Genomic DNA, 18,266 nt, shown 5'->3' on the forward strand with positions numbered 1-18,266 from the left:
TGGGACCTGAGAATCTGTGTTTTAACCCGATTCTCCAATCAATGTTGATGTAATATAAGGTACAGGTAGTCTAAACTACCCACTTTCAGTACAATTCAGGATCCTTGCTCCTCAAAGTGTGGTTGCCAGATCAGCAACCTCAGCATTAAGTGGAAGCTTGTTAGAAAAGCAGAATCTTGGATTCACCCCAGACTTCCTGAATCAGAATCTTCATTTTAATAAAGACCTCACTGATTCACTATGCACATTAAAATATGAGAAGTACTGCTCTGGATCTTGTGTCTCAAACTCTTGTTATTTGTATATTACCTATAATATATATTTTAATCTGTAATTAGTGTACTTTATTTACTTAATATTTTTAAAAATAGATTTACTATTTAACTTTTTTTTTAAATATATTTTTATTGATTTCAGAGAGAGGAAAGGAGAGGGAGAGAGAGAGATAGAAACATCAATGATGAGAGAGTCATTGATCAAGCCCGCAACCCGGGCATGTGCCCTGACAGGGAATCGAACCCTGATCGCCTGGATCCTAGGTCAACGCTCAACCACTGAGCCACGCCCAGCCGGGCACTATTTAACTTTTAATTTAGCCTTGTCTTAAGAAAAACTAGTCATGGGATCATGAGTTTGAAGTTCTAGTTTACTTTTTATAGCATATTAAAATATACACATAATTATTAAAATAAAAATGCTTGCCTGTTTAACACAGTCATCTCACTAACCACAGGTGGTCCAAGGGCACTGTGGGTGAGGCTGATACTGAATGTTGCAATACCAAATACAACACGCAGGGAGTGCATCCAGCCCCTCACTCACATTACAGAGGAGAAAAGCAAGATCCTCTGAGAGCAGAGCTGTGCTGACAAAGTGCTAATTAGATTTTTGTCCCTCTAGGTGGAAGAAAAGCTGTTTGTACCTTCTCCTGTCTAAAAGGCCCAATGTTACTAAACAACCTATCACCAGTGATTCCCCTTTCAATGCAATGAGGCAATTCCCGTCTTCCTTTCTGGAGGGGTATTTGTCAGTTCGCAGCTGACCACACATTTACAAACCCTCCCTACAAATCGACAATTTCCCACCGAGTCAATCCACGCCTTCCCAAAATAGAATCCAGAATGCGCCGAGCCCCGGATTCCCTGTAGCAAGGTTGAGGCACGTGACTTGTGCTGGCCAATCAGACGTGCCAGAAGGGAAAGCGTTTGGGAGTAAGCAGTGCAAGGGCGCCACCGCCCACCGGGAGACCTGAGTTATGAGAGGCTTGTCAGTCTTCAGGACTGGCAGCGGCAGAGTTTCTGGCATCTGGTCCTACAGATGGGAGGTGCTGAGCTGTGGCGACAGCAGGAGAAGCTCCCGCAGTGTGGCCGGGCACTGATTCTGGCTGTGAAGCTTTAGGTTCCTTCTGTTGGAACTTTCTGGATTTCTCTACAAGCTACCCACTATCCTTAAGAAATTCTTTTTTGGCTTGAACTAGTCAGAGTGGATTCCAATCAGAATTAATAACCTTAACCAATACATCTCCTTTTTTTTTTCCACCTGTGTATTATCGGAGATCTATCTCAACATGTTCCAGATAGTTAATGCATGACTTAGTTTATGACGTAACATGAATTCAACACATTCGTACATGCTGATAGCAAAGACTGTGTAGAAGAGTGTAGTTTTAGTGTTTCAATTCACCTTGAATTGTTTAAAACTGGAGTGAAGTTTCTGAGCACACCTAGAAAGATGTACACAATACAGATGTGAAACACTTTTTAGCACAATCATGGTTAATAAGTGAGACACCTACTAACTGTCTAAACAATATAGTAACCTCCTGTAAATATCATTACATTAAAATACTTCACAAAAGATAAGAGCACTCTACACAGGACTTCTCTTGTGTATTTCTACAAAGACTGAAACATATTCCAAATAATGCTTTTACTTTTTCAAGACATAACAACTGTGGTCTTCTACAGAGAGATTCCTAGTTCAGGTTGAACCTTGGCTTCCTCACCTGAACAGGGAGCCGGTTACGACAGAAGTTGCCTGACAACTCTTCCAGCAATAAAACTGCATGACATTATGAATCACAATTATTTTCACATGGGCTTCAATAAGAGCCTTTATAATTTCTGCAGTCTCATTAGTCCTCATTATTAATTTCTCAAAAAACTGAATTTTAAGCACTAAACATCGCACAATAGTTATTTTGAGTTAGAAATGCCACTTAAGCGCTTTAGATCTTCCAAAACAAGCCCTTCATGCAGAAATGATATTATTTGTGCACATAATTACTCAATTTGTAAGAATTCTTATAAAACAATTCTGAAATACATGGTGCCTATTCTATAATACATAGTTTGTGCATAAACTTCAAATTAAATATTTAATATTTAAGACAGACTTGGTTTTCTTAATAATTGTAAATTTATCACTTATTTTAACTTTCAAGTAGAATGTGTCCAGAATCAAGAAAACCAGGACTAATTCTCACTGCCAATTACATCTATTATTTTGTCATGCCTTTTTAAAATGTGTTGAGAAAATATTAGTTTTGCTTGTGTGTGTTATGATAATTACTTGTATAATAAAAGCTTCAAATGATCACAGATACTATTACTCCCAGCTTTTCCAAATGAATCATAGGAATGATTTTTTTTTTTAAAGTGATGATGATACTGAGTTAAAGGCCTTTCAATCTTGGATCAAAAGAAGAAATAAAGTACATTTTATAATATATATATATTTTTCTTCCAATCTTTATAAGAATTAAATATATGAGAAAGGAAGGAGTGAAGAATTAAACCCAGGGAAAGCTAATATTCAGAAAACTAGTGAAGCCAAGTGAGTCATGCAACCATAGTCAGAAAGTAACAGGAAAGGGAAGAAGGGAGGTAGGAGAGGACGGTGTTTTAGAAGCCAAGGAAAGAATGTCAAGATTGCCATTAAATGCTAAAACAATAAACATGTGGCTAAAATGTCTCCACCTCCCAGCTAAGACCCTCCCCTAGCTTCCTGAGATAGAGCAGGCTTTGGGGGAGACATTCAAATTCTTTATAACCATTCCACCTCAGAATGATTAAATGATAACTTTCTGTGTGACAAAAAAGATGGAAAGGGGACTGCTTCTTACAACGAAGTTCAAGAAAAACTGAGTGTGATTTTGCACAATGTACAGACCTTCCAAGAGTTAAGGTACTAATAATTCTGGAAACCACTTACAAGTGATTTACTAAATCTCACTGGCTTGCGGTTTTGCCAGTGAGGCTTCTCATCTTTAGGGGCACAATTTAAGTATAAGTTAAAGACAGGTCCTAACACCATAAAAGACAAAACACGTCTGGAAAAACCTTTTTCAGTTAGGATGGTGCTCAACTCTGTGCCCAACCTCTTTTCATTTCTCAACTCAGTTTTGGCTTTGGCACCTTTTAGGGGCTTGAAAAGCAGCCTGGTTCTGGGAGGCAATAAAATATTAACTTCACCAAGCAAGTAAGCTACGTGAGAAAGTCCACAGACCTCCTTAGGAGAGCTACCAGACTTAAAGGTATTTAAAAAGTTGTATAGATAGTCTTGAAATAGGTTAAGGTTTTTTATAATCTGTGGACATAATGGAAGAACACAAGTTGAAATGGGCTGAACATAACTATTTTATATATTATTTAAAACTACTAACTAAAATTGTAGTTTCTTGTCTTGAAAGGTGACATTTCAGTGATTTTTGTAAGTTGCAAAGCTTTGAAGTGTTAGATGACCAAGGAATGCTCAATCAGATCTTACGAGGCCCAGCATACCCAGGACCTGTGTGAACAAACCTGGGTTCAAATTCTACCTCCATCTCACTGGTCTGTGATTGTCAAGGTTACTTAACCTCTCTGAGCCCTGGTTTCCTCAGGTACAAAGGAATTATAATTAAGGTTATGAGGGGATTACACAAGGTAATTAGCATGCTTAGCAGAGAGTCTGGGGTGGTTAGTGCTCAGTAAGACAGTTTGAATTATTTTCTGCAGAAGCAGGAAGACTACATTATTTCTACTCACCATGTGTGCAAAAGTCCAATATTATTTAGAGATATTTATGACAATAATATTCACTGCACACATTAATATATGCCAGTAAAATTTATAAAATAAATGGTTTTACTAGGTTTTAAATCAAATCATTAAGAAATTGCATCCCCCCAGTGCACAAATGATACTTTGTTGAAAATCCTTCCCTCATATATGGACATGGTTTGCCTTCCCTATAAGCGCCACCCACTAAGGATACACCTTCGCACAGAGCTCTCTTCTCGGTGTTTGGTGTTTGGGAAATGACTGACCTTGGCAGCCGGGGCTGTTCCACCAGCGTGGCTTCTGGAGGGTTGACTGCTCCCATGGCTTGTTTCTTTCTTCTTGAAAATAGAAAATATTTGTTTCAATGGGGGAAAACATCTTAACAATGTAGTCAAGTGTAAATTTTCATACCAATACAAATATACTCTCAAGCAAAAACCAGACTATCACATACTAAGCACCAACAAAATTTACATATTTTAATTTTTTATACCTTTGCCTAAAGACTGTATCAATACTGAAATTAAAGAATAAGTTGAATAAATCCCAACGGTTCAATATTCAGTGCTTTTGAAAAATGGCAAAAATCCTCACATGGGCCATTGCCATTTTCCACCACGATGCGCTTCCAGAAACTAAGGAGCAATTGCTTCCTCTCCACAGTGCTATAGAGAGAACACAGTACATACACCCTCTATGGAGGGAGATTTGGCAGGAAGTAGCAAAGATATAATTCTACTTCTAAAAACTTATCTTCGGGAAATATTATGAAAAGAGCAAGAGCCTTTTTTCTTCCAAGATACTCATCACAGTATTATAACATCGAAAATTTGAAAAGGGTTAGGTAATAATGAATGTTTATTGTGCACTTACCATGTGCCAGGTAATTATTCTATTAGAATAATGGAATTATAGATAATAGAATAATAATGCTCTAATATTAGAATACATGAAAGTATTATAGTAAGAGCTCTAGGCAATTTAAGTACCACATATAATAACTTATTTCATCCTGACTTTACTGGGTATAAAGCTGGTACTATTGTTACCCCCATTTTATGGGTGAGGAGACTGAGGAATGGAATGGATACAAAATGTGGCCATGGTCATAGCTAGTAGAAAGGATGTCTGCTTCAGACCCTATTTTCTTATCTCCCTATCCTGCCTCCCACAATGGGGGTTATGCTATGAACAGCTACGGGATGAAATATCATCATGCCATTACTAAAACCCATGTTGAGAAGAACCTTTCATTAAATGAAAATATATTATTCATATTTTATATAAAGTAAACTCAGATTATAAAATAGCATGTAGAGTATGACCTCTTAAGTTTGTCTGGATTATTTTCTGATGGTAGAATTAAGAGTGATTTTTAAAAATATTCTTCATTGTGCTTTTTTATATTTTCTTATATAACTGTAACTATTTAATGGATAAAATGACAATGAATAGGGGGAGTAAATTTAAAATACATAGTTACTTTCTGAACAAGGCCTTGATAGCTTATATCTCTTACTAATATCTGTATTTCAAAGAAGCAAGCATATAAACTATAAGATTTTATCATATAAAATGGTGAGATTAGGCTCCATCTATAAAATATGAATAACGTACTCTAAACACTGAATAAACACTGATTACAGGAGGAATGGTAATGCACTAATTAGCTGAAACATAACACATTAAACAGTTGTATGTCTATGCAGCAAAAAAAATTAAATATATAATTGAGAATAATTTGGTTTAACTGTTTAACATTTAATAAGAATATTTAGCAAAATTTGCATTGCTTAATTTTTTTGAAAATGTCTGCCATAGAAACTTGAGCGGACGCCTCTCCTTCAGGGTAAATGTTGCCTCAGCAAGAAGAAAGGCCAAACCTTAGCTTGCTGCCCTTAAAGTATAATCTCTACTCGCCCACTGGCTGACCTTTCTCAGAGAGCTTCAGGAAGATGGGTCGCCAAAACAGCGGGGTGGACACATTTTACAAAACGGTGTCTAAGGGGCCTCAGAGGCATCTGCAGGAGTCCCAGGCTCCCCGCAATCACCTGTGGACTACAGGGTCTCTCCCAAGTACACACGCACTGCCATCAACCTAAATACATGGGACAGGAAACACAGAGGCTGCTAAAAAGCTAGTGAGGCAGGTGTGATACGGGAGATGGTGAAAGGAGGGCATGGCCTAAGTTTTATCCACATCACAACTCTCCTTTCAAAATATAAAGTATATTAACAAGTAGCTCTGACAATCACTGCGTACACATGGATTCAGTGTCAGGGACCAAACATAAGAAATAAAGGCAACAACACAGCAATGGGGTTGTTCACCTTAACCGTGTTACACTTTCAACCTCCTCATTTTCCAGGGAGGGGGTTGAAGCCCAGAGAGGTCGCGTCATTGTCCAGTGTGCCCCAGCTGCCCCACACTCCCACTATTAGTGGCTGGTTCAGCCCCAATCAAGGACAGTCACATCCCTACGCTGCGCTAACCAGAGCTCCCATTCGTCACACCCAAGCCCACATTCTGAACCCTGGCTCATCTGTAATGAATTCCACGGCAACATATGAGAATTTAAAAACTTGCCTTTGGCTGAGTTATGGAACTACTTAAGTTAAAAATAAAATCCATTTAAACACATATTGATTTTTATTTTATTTCTATATCAACTCAGGTGTACTTAAAAAAATGATTTACTAATAAGTTAATGTCTTTTAACTCAAAAGATGAGGATCTCTCAGCTTTCCTACGGGTATGACCTGTCACCCTGAAGCTTACCTCGTCCTCAGAGCCGCCTGGATTACCTAGTCTACAAGGGACAAATTTAACTCAGCTGAAGCAAAGGTAGAATTTGTTAAAATGATCTTTCATTAAATTTTTATCTAACAAACATTTATTAGGCCCTTAGTCAATGTGAGACACTTAAAAGACAATAGAAAAGCTTTGAAATACATACAAATATCAGAGCAAGGATTCTTTATTCTCAGGTGAGTAACCAACATTTAATTATAGATTGTTTGGCTGATATATAAGACCTGATTCTCTTTCTCCAATTGTGTCTGACTTCACACGATCCTTCATTCATTCATTCGCTCATTGGACAGACATTTATTGAACCCTGGCTACGAGTCTGGTCCTAGTCTACGGAGTAGGGATATAATGACCATTTGAACAGAAAAGTGCTTACATTCCAGTCGGAGGACTCTAAATAAGCCAACAACAAACAAGATGATTTCAGCAAATAATGAGTGCTGTAAAGACACTAAAATGGGGTAAGGTAACACAGTGACTGGCTGAGGGTTGCTTCAGATAGGATAGTCAAAAGTGATGTTTGACAGAGACCCAACTGCAAATAAACCAATCATGTAAATATGGGGTGGGGGCGGGGAGGCATTCTAGGTAGACAGAGTGGCATGTACAAAGGCCCTGAGGGGGGAATTAACTTTGCACACTGGAGGAACAGAAAGAAGTTAGTGCAGGTGAAGCATGGTGGGCATAGGCATGTGGTATGAGATGAAACAGGATGCTGGATCAAGACACTTAGTCTGAAGTGACAGAGGTTTAAGATGGCCCCACAGTCAGGCGTGTTGGAGATCACTAGCTTCCTCCAGCTTTGGCCTGCTTCCTGACCTCTTCTGGGTGCCATCTAGCCCCCATGAGTCCTCCCTGACCTCCAAGTGAAAAGTTCTCAAAGTCCTCTGGCTTCATGTCACCTCCTACGAAGTTTGGCAGGTGTCTTCCTTACCCTCACTTTCCCACCTCCGTACCATCATCACTGGTCCTTAGACACCCCACTCTGGCCTGGACGCACCCCTCACTTAGCTAGGTATGTATATTCACCAACTAGAACAGAATTAATTCATTGACTCACAGGAGGCAGACACTCTCAAAATAAGCTCATTTGTCTATGACTCTGCATTTGTTCTAACATACAAATTAACTCCAGTCTCTAAAAGATTAAGATGTGAAATGAGGATGCCAGTGCTATGACAGCTCAAATTCTGAATTAAATTATTTTTCTATAAACCTATAGACTAAAGGTCATGGAACAGATTTTTCCTTGCCAACCAATCACTTTCCTTCTAATTTATGAGCTCTCCTTTAAGTTTTATAAAAACGAAATGGTCAGGAACAGCCTGACCCTCACCCCTACACATCAGGTAGCAAGCCTGGCTGAGTCACGCCCTCCTAGCAGTTCCTCATGTCACAGGGCCTCAGTCCTCCCGATTGACAGGGACAGAAGTGTAACACTCCACACCCTATTTGCCTCTACTGGACTCAAACTCCAGGACACCAAGTCTGGTCCAGTTACAGAGAGCTCAGGCACAGACTCCTGAGTGTTCACAGGCCCTGATTCCACGGACTATGAAACCACACTTTCTATTATAAGCAGCCTTTCCCACCCCCGAAAGTGGTTCAGAGCCTGGCTGCCAAGAGGCCCACAAAGAGGCCCTCGTGCTTGAGCAGAGAAGTTCAATAAAGAAAGCACAGATGAGATCAATTCTATCTGCAGTTGTAGATAGGCATGAAAATAACTGCATACCTTTTTTGTATTTCTGTTGCAGTTCATAATACAAAAATTTTTATTGAATGAATCAGAACTCATGTCTTAAAAGCTGTTTTCAAAGTAACAATGAAGCGCCAAGAGCCAGGCAAAGAGTTGCTTAACTAACTCGTAAAAAATTTCAGGAAAGGCCCCAGAGTGAAGCCTCATGTCATCCTGAGATTTGTTGGCTGTGCAAAGAAAGGCACCGAATTCTCTAGAATAGTGGTCCTATCTTTTGATACATGTGGCAAGAATCCTGACTCCACCAAATGTCAGCTATGAAACCTTGGACAAGTTTATGACATTTCTAAACACTAATTTTCTCATCTGAAAAATGGAATGGCCCTACCCATACCTCAGAGGGAGATTGTGAGGGTGAAACGAGATGAGATATGGCCTGAGGTTGGAAATCTCTCCGCTACAGAGACAGGCCCCAAGTCTTTGACATCAATAAAACAGACTGATCTCCCCAGGGGAACACGTGTGGACTAACTCATGAGGAGTCTCAGTGACCGTTAAGAATTTTTTATGACATTTTATTACTTACATAATCAGAAAAAAATAATTTCTTTTTCCACTGGGTAGAAAAAAAGTGATTTTTCCATAGGACTAGCCATGATTCTAATAAGGGACACAGTTACTTGGAAACAATTTGACCCTTTTGAGGTTTGTTCTTAAGCTTTGTTAAGTTGAGTGACAGCAGCTTTGAGACTAGGAGTAACTTTTCTTCAATACAGAGATGATACCCTGGGAACATGTCCTGTGTTGGCCCTGAGCGAGCTCTGGGGATTACATGAAAGTATAAGTACAACACATCTTGCCCACAGGCAGCAGATGTACGATTACTCAATACACCCTAGCTATGGGAAGCAGGGGACCACTTACAGAATTCATGCTGAAAGGCCTTCTCACTGCGTGTGGCCTGCTGGAGCCTGAGCAGCAGGTCCCAGTGCTCCTGTATTAGATGTCAAAGATGACGATGGCCCCTCTGGACCTTGTTTGGATGAGTCCCACAGGTGCCAACATAGTTACAAAGGTCTGTGAGTCGGGGAGGAGAATGGGTGACTCAGGGTCATTACAATCTATAGGAATAGACATGACCTCAGTGTGTTTCCTGAGTTGCAAGGGCCCTTTTGAGGTAGTACACAGGGTGTCAGGTCAGGATGCCGCAGGGGCGATTTCAACACTTTTTTGTTGCACATTTAAATGTGAGCAGAATATTTGGAAAGCATGAAAACTCATTAGTATATGAACAAAAAAATAAGTCAATGACCAGGCTTATGACTGAGAAAAATTTAATAACCCAACTCCAAAACTATTTCCAAACCCCTTTTAGAGTAAATGAAGGAACTTAAACATTTGTAAGCTGGGTCACATTCCTCTTTCAAGTACAGGTTTGTTTCTCTTTTGTGTTAATGACGTTCTTATGTAAGGAAATTTAGATTCAAATATGAGAAGTGCACCTACCTTAAACAACTAAAAAACCCCAGACAATTACATGAAATAGTGGTTTCAGACACTGGACACCAGGTAGCACAGGACGGGGGTCCTTAAGAGAGAATGAAGAGAGGGAGCCCGGGACTGTCACAGCCTGCTGCCCGGAGAGTTTCCAGGGTACAGGAACAGGGCACATGGAGGAGAAACAGGGTGGAAGCTACTGGTCTCTCTGGGTTGAGGGGGGTGGAGGTGGGAGTCCCCAGGCCAAGGGGCCTCCAGGGACTCCTACAGAGAGGACCAGAGAGGAGAGCTACAGAGAGATCCAGATATCGAGGAAACCCAGAGTCTGGGGAAAGAAACCTAGAAGTAGAGGCAAAATCACTGGGGATCCCACAGGGCAGAAACAGGACGTGTTCCAAGCAGTCAGAGCCACCGTGTGGAATATGCAGAAGGAAAAGGAGTCCTCCTCCAAAGGCTGCACTGCTCCAGCCAAACAAAGCTTAAAAGCAAACCCCAAAGGATCAAACTGTTTTCAGGTAACCTAACTGTATCCTGGAACAAAGTCCAAGAAAATTTAAGGCAGCAACAACAGCAAACAAGCACCCAACAAGATGAAATTCACATCTGTTTGGCATCTAGTAAAAAATTACAAGGCATGCATAGAACTAGGAAAATACAAGTTTATTTTCCATATGCAGGAAAATATAATGTTCAAAAGTGTAGGATCTTGACTGCAGTGCTGCCCACACAAATCTACATGTAATAAAAAGGTGTAGGACTTATATACACATTTTGTACCACTGTCAATTTCCTATTGTACTATAATTACATTAGATACAGCCAATGGGGGAACTGGATGAAAAGTACATGCGACCTCTCCATACTATCTTTGCAATGTCCTGGGAATCTATCATTATTTCAAAAAAAAAAAGCTTTTTAAAAGTATATTAAGGAGAGACACAGAAGATAAACTCTTTTTAAAAAGCACCCAAATCAAACTTCTAAGGATTAAATAAATACAAGGTCTGAGATGAAAACTACACTGGGATAAAGAACTGATGAGACACTGAAAAAGAAAAGGTCCATGAACTTGGAGATGTGCCGATAGAAACTACCCAGAATGAAAGAGAGAGTAAAGGGCTAGAGGAGAAGGAACAGGGCGTGAGGGAGCTGGGGGACGATTCCAGCAGCTAATACAATGCACAACGTACATCTGCAGCCTACAAGGAAGAGAGAGATGAGGAAACAAAACTTAAGTATTTGAAGAAATAATGGTCAAAACTTTCCCAAGTCTGCCTGGCCAGCGTGGCTCAGCGGTTGAGCGTCGACCTAGGATCCAGGAGATTGCAGTTCGATTCTCAGTTGGGGCACATGCCCAGGTTGAGGGCTCGATCCCCAGCAGGGGGAGTGCAGGAGGCGGCCGATCAATGACTCATCATTGATGTTTCTCTCTCTCTCTCTCCCTCTCCCTTCCTCTCTCTGGAATCAATGAAGATATATTAAAAAACAAAACAAAAAAAACTCTTCCAAGTCTGATGAAAACTATAAGCCAGCCAATCCAAGAAGCTCAACAAATCCCAAGAAAGAGTGAGGGTCCAGGTAAGAAGAAAGGAGCAAGTTGGTTTTTAGACCCCCATCCCTCAAAGACTTCCAGTGATGATGAAATATCCATCTGTGGGGTGAGAGCTCCTCCTCCCGCCCCACCTAAGACGGGTGCCTTTCCCTGCCATGAAGTTGGTCAGAGTTCCTGCAGCCTACAACCCGGCGATTGTCTTCTCCACCCCAAAGTGCAGGGAAAAGGAGCTAGTCCACTTTTCCACCAAAGTAATAGCAAATATTCCACAGGGAGCTCTCAAGAGAGAGCAGGCCAGGGGATTCTGCAGAAGGCAATGATCTATGAGTAACAGATCAGATGTTACATGTGGCAAAATTTTTGAGCACACAAATACACAAAAACTTTTGCATTAAATGAGTATTGAAAGCCTCAAAGGTTCAACTTGGCAGTTGTCATGCTCAAATAATTGCTTCAGTTATTTTTGAAACCCTGTTTGTTTAACTGTCTTCAGAAACTGCAACATATTGTTTGATTATCCTGAGAGGTAAAACAAATATTTATCCTTCATATGGAGATCACATTTTTTGCAACTATCAAAAGTTAATCAGATCCATATCTGGTAAATATGGGAAGGCTATTAAACTGGATAATATTGATTTTAGTGAAAAATTATTGAAGGGAAGATAAAACCTTTTTTGTGTTCTGAGTGTAAAAGCAGAATTAATTTCAAAATTAACTGAGTAATAGAGAACACCTTAACTATATAAATTTTCAGGTTATTACTGAAGTTTATTTTACTGACTTAAAGTCACTTTTCTTTCCTCTTTCACACCTCTTGCACACAGATGCATCTTAAAATCAGTATAAGTAAGCTTTGCTTGGAGATTAATTGATAATTTTTTTGTTCTTTCTTAGCCTTTTCCAATCAGTGCATTTTTAGATCAGTGGTATCTTAGGCTTGATGAAATGTAGTAGTTTTTAGGTTAAAAACTCTCATTAAAATGTTTTGACATATTTGTTAACAAATCAGTTCCACTACTTAATAGTCAGCCTATAAAATGACAAGTATTGTATTTCCACATGAAAACAGGTGCTTTATTGGAAAACAGTATCTAGAAATAGATCATCTTCTAAAAGGGTAAACAGATTTCCCAACACTAGCAATTATAAACTGTGACTCTTATTTAGAAATGCTCCTTCATACCATGGTTGTAAATAGTCTACAAGTAAGTACAAATTGCTTTTATTACCAAAAGAAGTATAAATGTGTGTTGCCACAAATGCAATGCAATAAATAGGAATATGTTGGCCCTGGGAAACACTGATAAGTAAGTCATAATAAGTAAGTTATCCATTAATTCATAAGATTACACAGAGTCTTATTAAATGAAATGTATCAAACACAATGGCCTTAATGACACACACTATGGTAGCCACACTTCAGCGGCTTTTGGCTTTTCTGTCCTGATGACTCAGTGTCCATTCATCATCTCCAAGCCAGCTCAAGTCTCGCTAGTTTCGAGGTGGCTGCGCTGACTTGGATCCAGGAGAATGCTATCGGTCTCCCGCCTCTGCCTCTGCTGAGACTTAGCTTCCCTTGTGCTGCATTTTCTACCTACAAAGAGGGAAAGTCTGTCCTACACTTTCTTCCCTTGTAGATTCCTGGGAATTGGGATGACTTAATTTTATTTTATGATATTTTCAATGAAAACAGGGTACAACACCAGGAAGAAAGAAGGAAAGAAGAGTCAGAGAAGGAAGTTACAAAAATTGACAACAGTAGTAAAAAAAAATCTATGGAGTTGGCCTTAGGTAGAATTCTTAAAATCAGTAATATTATAACTAATAATAGATACTAGTTAAAAGTACAGACTCTGTAAAGTAAGTCAATTTTGGGCTCCACTACTAAGTAACTGTGACCTTAGACAGGTTACTCAATCAAGCTATGCCTCAATTTCCTGGTCAGAAGAATGCAGCTGTGGTGGTGGTGGTGGTGGTGGTGGGGGGGTGGGGGGGTGGGTGTGTGTGTGTGTGTGTGTGTGTGTGTGTGTGTGTGTGTGTGTCCTACTGTGTTGGCTATTCTTAATCTCTAGTTCTCAACAAATGATTTCTAGTTCTCAACTACCTTTACACATCTACAGAAAATAGCACCTATGAAATTCCCCTCCCCTCTTGTCAAACTGCTTCTCTCTGGGGCATTCACAATTCATATAGTATTGTCCCTCCTGGGAACACCGACAGTTTAAAAGAGGGCCCAGGGGAAGGTACTGTCTCAACTCGAAGGCAAAGGAAGCTGCTAACAGTGGGATTTCAGACATGAACAAGCCAACCAGGAAAATATTATTACGTGGTGCCCCCTAAATATCTCTACTTGGTAAGACTGCCCCTTCCACGGTGGGAATGTACCTCTAACCCTCTTTAATTGCGACCACATTCAGGGAGGTATTTTTTGTATTCACATACATGTGTACTTTTCAGAGGAAAAGATAACAGTTTTCACCAGATGCCAAAGGGACCATGCACTAAAAATATTCATGAATCCTGCCCTCTAAGCTGCCTTAGTGCTTAAATCCTTATGCTCTGTCCGTATCTAAGAGACACACTTATATTCAACCGTGAACCCCCCCTCCCCCCAGGGTGGCGGCAGCCTTGCTCTGGAACTACCTCTTAGGGGTTTGCAGGGAAAAAGGCTCACCTATGAAATACTTCTCTCTTTTAAGGTCTAAGCAGACAAAGGCACAGATGTGGTTCTGACCATTGTTCAAACACTCTCTTCCATTATTCTTTTATTATCTCTGCTGTTTATTGTTCTTTTCCCTTCTGATTTAAGAAAAATACATTTAGAAAAAAGAGAAACATAAAAAGAAGAAAATGCAAATCACTCGAAATCGTGCCATGCAAGACTACCTTCATTTATTTTCTATTTGTATGCAAATACAAAATATGTACAATATATTTTAAGTATTATATAAATGGAATTGTAAGTCTTTCTTTTTTTAGTCTAACAAACATTTTCCTCTCTCATTACATGTTTTCAAAGCCTGGTGTAAAAGATGCCTCAGTCACTATGCCTGTGCCATAGCTTCACCAATTCATTGCTGGGGTACAGCTGCTTCTCTCCTAGTTTGTTATTATGATAAAGCTAGGATAAATATACTTGTGCATAGCCATTAAAAACACCTCTGATTATGTACTTGGAACGAAGTCTTAGAATTTCTGACTCAAAAAGGTTTAATTATTTTTTTATGCATGACTCTCATTTATTTTACATTTCTAAATATTGATTTTTTTAAAGAAAAAGTTTAATCATATTTCTAACATTTCAATCTTATCATTTGTAAATTTTCAAATATTTGAAGAAATTTTACATGAAAAGTCAAAATCAAGCCTCTTTCTTAAAATAAACACACACAGACACACCCTAACATGCTAATTCAGAAAGACGAAATCAACAGTGTATTTACCACTGTTGAGGCTAGAAATGTTTTATTCAATCCATTTTTTTAACAGCAAGGAATTTCCTCCTTTTAACCACTGGGTGTTCCCTGAGCTACACGTTTAGTATTCCAGCAGATAGATAACACTGTATCATACCTAAGAAGTATTTCACAACCTCTCGCCCGGGTAGCTGGTAGTAAGAACCTTCATTATCTTCTAAATGTGTTATTTTAAAAATTCATTAGTCATTCAGCTTTCTGTTTAGCTTTAATTATTCAATGGACTGGATGTATGGTTTCAGATTTTACTGAATCTAACTTAGTGTTTTAAGAAAGGAAGCAGGAAAAAAATGAATAACAAAATCATACTCAGGGAAACAATTTTTATCCAAGTACTAAGTGAAAACAAAATTGAAATGTGAATATAATATCATTTTAGCTCTCAGTTTCCTATAAAAGAAATGTTTTCCTTCAAAACTGTATTTGCAGATTTCAGTGTGATATATTTCTGGAATGTATGAAAGTCCAAAAACTCTGCTCCTTGAGCTCAAATTAGACCACTTAGTTATCAGAGGCTTGGTCTGCAAAAGAAAAAGCCCAGAGATGCCAACTTTAATGTAAATAACCAACTAGGAAGTCTAGAGCCCTAGGAATTGATATAAACATATGGTCAGAAATTACTGGTGAGTTCTTTCCAAATAATGTCTTTCTTATTTGCTATTGTTCAATTAATAAATGAATCCATTTACCTATAAACAAATGGGAAACAAAGAAATCTGTAACACGTGGTGCATCTCTGCACACATCTCTTTTTGTATAAACACTGATTTCAGCTTTTCTGCTTTATCTGATGTTCATCATATAAATCCATGTATTACATTGAAAGAGAAGAGCCATCTGTGCAGAATCTCCACTTAGCACCATCACAATTGTAACAAAAACAGCTGCAATATTCCTATAATATTGGAACCTATAATATTCCAATCTCCAATTAAGGGCCTTTCCTTAGCCCCCATCAGCCTGGAAAAATTATCAGCTTAAACCCTCTGCATAAAACAGCTTCTCATAAAACAATTCATTGAATGATGATGCAGAAGGTCTCTAAACATAGCTACTGGCATATGTTTCTCAGTGTTACACTTGGTTGGTTTCAAAACAAAAGAACTAAGCTTAAGAAACTACAAACTTTCTTCCTTTATGAATGGGTAGGGCTCTGCAATATATAATCAACAAAGTAATTTGAGTCCTGTCCCATTCCATGGTTAGAAATCAATACGGGACTCACATTATCACCATGTGAGCTCTCTCTGTTGCCCTAATAATTAGTAATAAAAATAAAGTAATAGAAATAATAATAATAATAACAACAACAACAACAATAGCAGCTAACATTGACAGACCACTTTGTATGGCCCAGGCACTGTTCTAGACACTTTGTATGAATGATCTCATTGATCTTCACATTAACTCATGTAGAGGCTTTTAATATCTCCATTTTACAGATGAGAAAAGTGCCCTTAGTGAAGTAAAGTAATTTACCTAAGGACACAAAGCTAGGAAGTAGCAGAGCTATGATTCAAATCCAGATAGTTGGACTCCAGAGCTTACACTCAGCAACTATAATATGCTGACTCCATGGACATCACGAACTGGTGGCAGGCTAACTGAGCTGTGTGTGGCTCTTCAAAACTTCCACAGATGAGAAAGAAGATGCTCTCTCTATGGTCTCAGAATGGCACAAGCTATTTGTCATGAATTTTGTAAATTTCCTGAATTTTTCTCAGAATTCAACCTGAATATGTATCTTAGGATAAATAGGGTGTCTGAATATCTACATCATGCCTTGCATTTTAATTGTAGCTTTAAACCTAAGTTTATGGACTGCTCATTAAGACCTATCTGGTAGACTCCACATAAGAAAAGAATTCTAATACCTGTGTAAATAAATTTCACTCATAGGAAGGCAAGCACCAACCTAACTCATTCCTGATGACATACAGATAGAAGGCGGAGAATGCACAAGAAACCACGCAGAGAGAGCCCAGAAAAGAGGAGACGTGGAATGCTGGTGATGGTTAATTATCTCCAGACACGGAAACCTCAAGTCCCTCTGTTGAAACTCATGAGGACTTACATACAACTAATAAACAGAGCAGAGTCTAAAATTAAAACCCATTTCACAGGTTCTACCCAGAGAAAACTAGAAACGTTTTCTTAATTCAAGAAGCGAAACAGTACCATTATGAGACAATCCCAAGACTTCCTAGTATAAAATACTCTCCTACCAGTTTCTACTCTTCTCAGAGAAGAGGAGACAACTCTACTAAACACCAAGACAGTCAACTGACTGCCAAAATCTAGCCAGAATCTCCACTCCAATGAAAGCCAATGGGCCTGTATTGAAAAGCCAATTTGCAAACTGACTTTATTTCAAAGGCCTAGGTCAGTCCTTGGAAGCCTAACCAGAATGTTTGCATATGTTGAGGACAGTGCACTATTCAACCTTTGGAGGTAAATGCTATTTTGAAAATGGATTACCAAAACCCAAACTAAGCTTCCTAATCTTACCTCTTATTCAACAGAGCAGTAGGTAGGAAAAATACTTGGGAGAAAGAATCAGTTTGGGGAAACCTTTCTCCGGTAACTTGAGAAGAGGGTGGTAAGCAACCATAGTGGGAAGCAGGGCAGGTAACAATTCAAGACTGTACTTGGTTTCATAATTGTGAACACAAAGGCTAAAATACCTAATGCAGGATGATTTCCTTGACCTGTCTCCAGGGCGACAGTATCTCAAGGACTTATTTACATATAGCATAAAGAATTAGAGACTCCTTAGAGACAGACCATATTGGAAACATACCTTCACTACTAAATCATCCCTCCCACAGGTCTCTCCGCCCTATTAAAAATACGTGGGCCCGGCCAGGCGTGGCTCAGCGGTTGAGTGTGGACCTAAGATCCAGGCGATGGGGGTTCAAGTCCCAGTCGGGGCACATGCCCGGGCTGCAGGCTAGGCTAGCTGATCAATGACTCTCTCATCATTGATGTTTCTATCTCTCTCTTTCCCTCTCCTTTCCTCTCTCTGAAATCAATAAAGATATATTTTTAAAAAATTAAAAATAAAAATAAAAATACGTGGGTAGAATTTGGTGAGATAATAAACAATCTTCCGCCTCAGACCATATCAATCTCTACAGTGCTTTACATCATGGGAGCAGGGAAAAGGCTCTATCACCTCTTTGCTTCT

The 18,266-nt window shown here is 39.1% G+C and overlaps 1 protein-coding gene across 9 annotated transcripts in view; it reads right to left on the reverse strand.

Annotated features, from left to right (window-relative positions):
* Positions 1-18,266, reverse strand: part of CAST (calpastatin) — a 101,058-nt gene that overhangs the window by 67,730 nt on the left and 15,062 nt on the right. For 4 of the 9 annotated variants that reach the window (XM_081131580.1, XM_081131574.1, XM_081131583.1 and 1 more), the window contains exon 3: positions 4,310-4,381. The exons of 2 other annotated variants lie outside the window; for them this stretch is intronic. In XM_081131580.1, the coding sequence (XP_080987706.1) occupies positions 4,310-4,381 (72 nt within the window). The remainder of the gene's footprint in view (positions 1-4,309; positions 4,382-18,266) is intronic. 3 more of the 9 variants (XM_081131581.1, XM_081131577.1, XM_081131579.1) reach the window with 1 other exon arrangement.

This window comes from Miniopterus schreibersii, assembly GCF_964146895.1.
Source record: "Miniopterus schreibersii genome assembly, chromosome: 3".
NCBI classification, from domain to species: domain Eukaryota; kingdom Metazoa; phylum Chordata; class Mammalia; order Chiroptera; family Miniopteridae; genus Miniopterus; species Miniopterus schreibersii.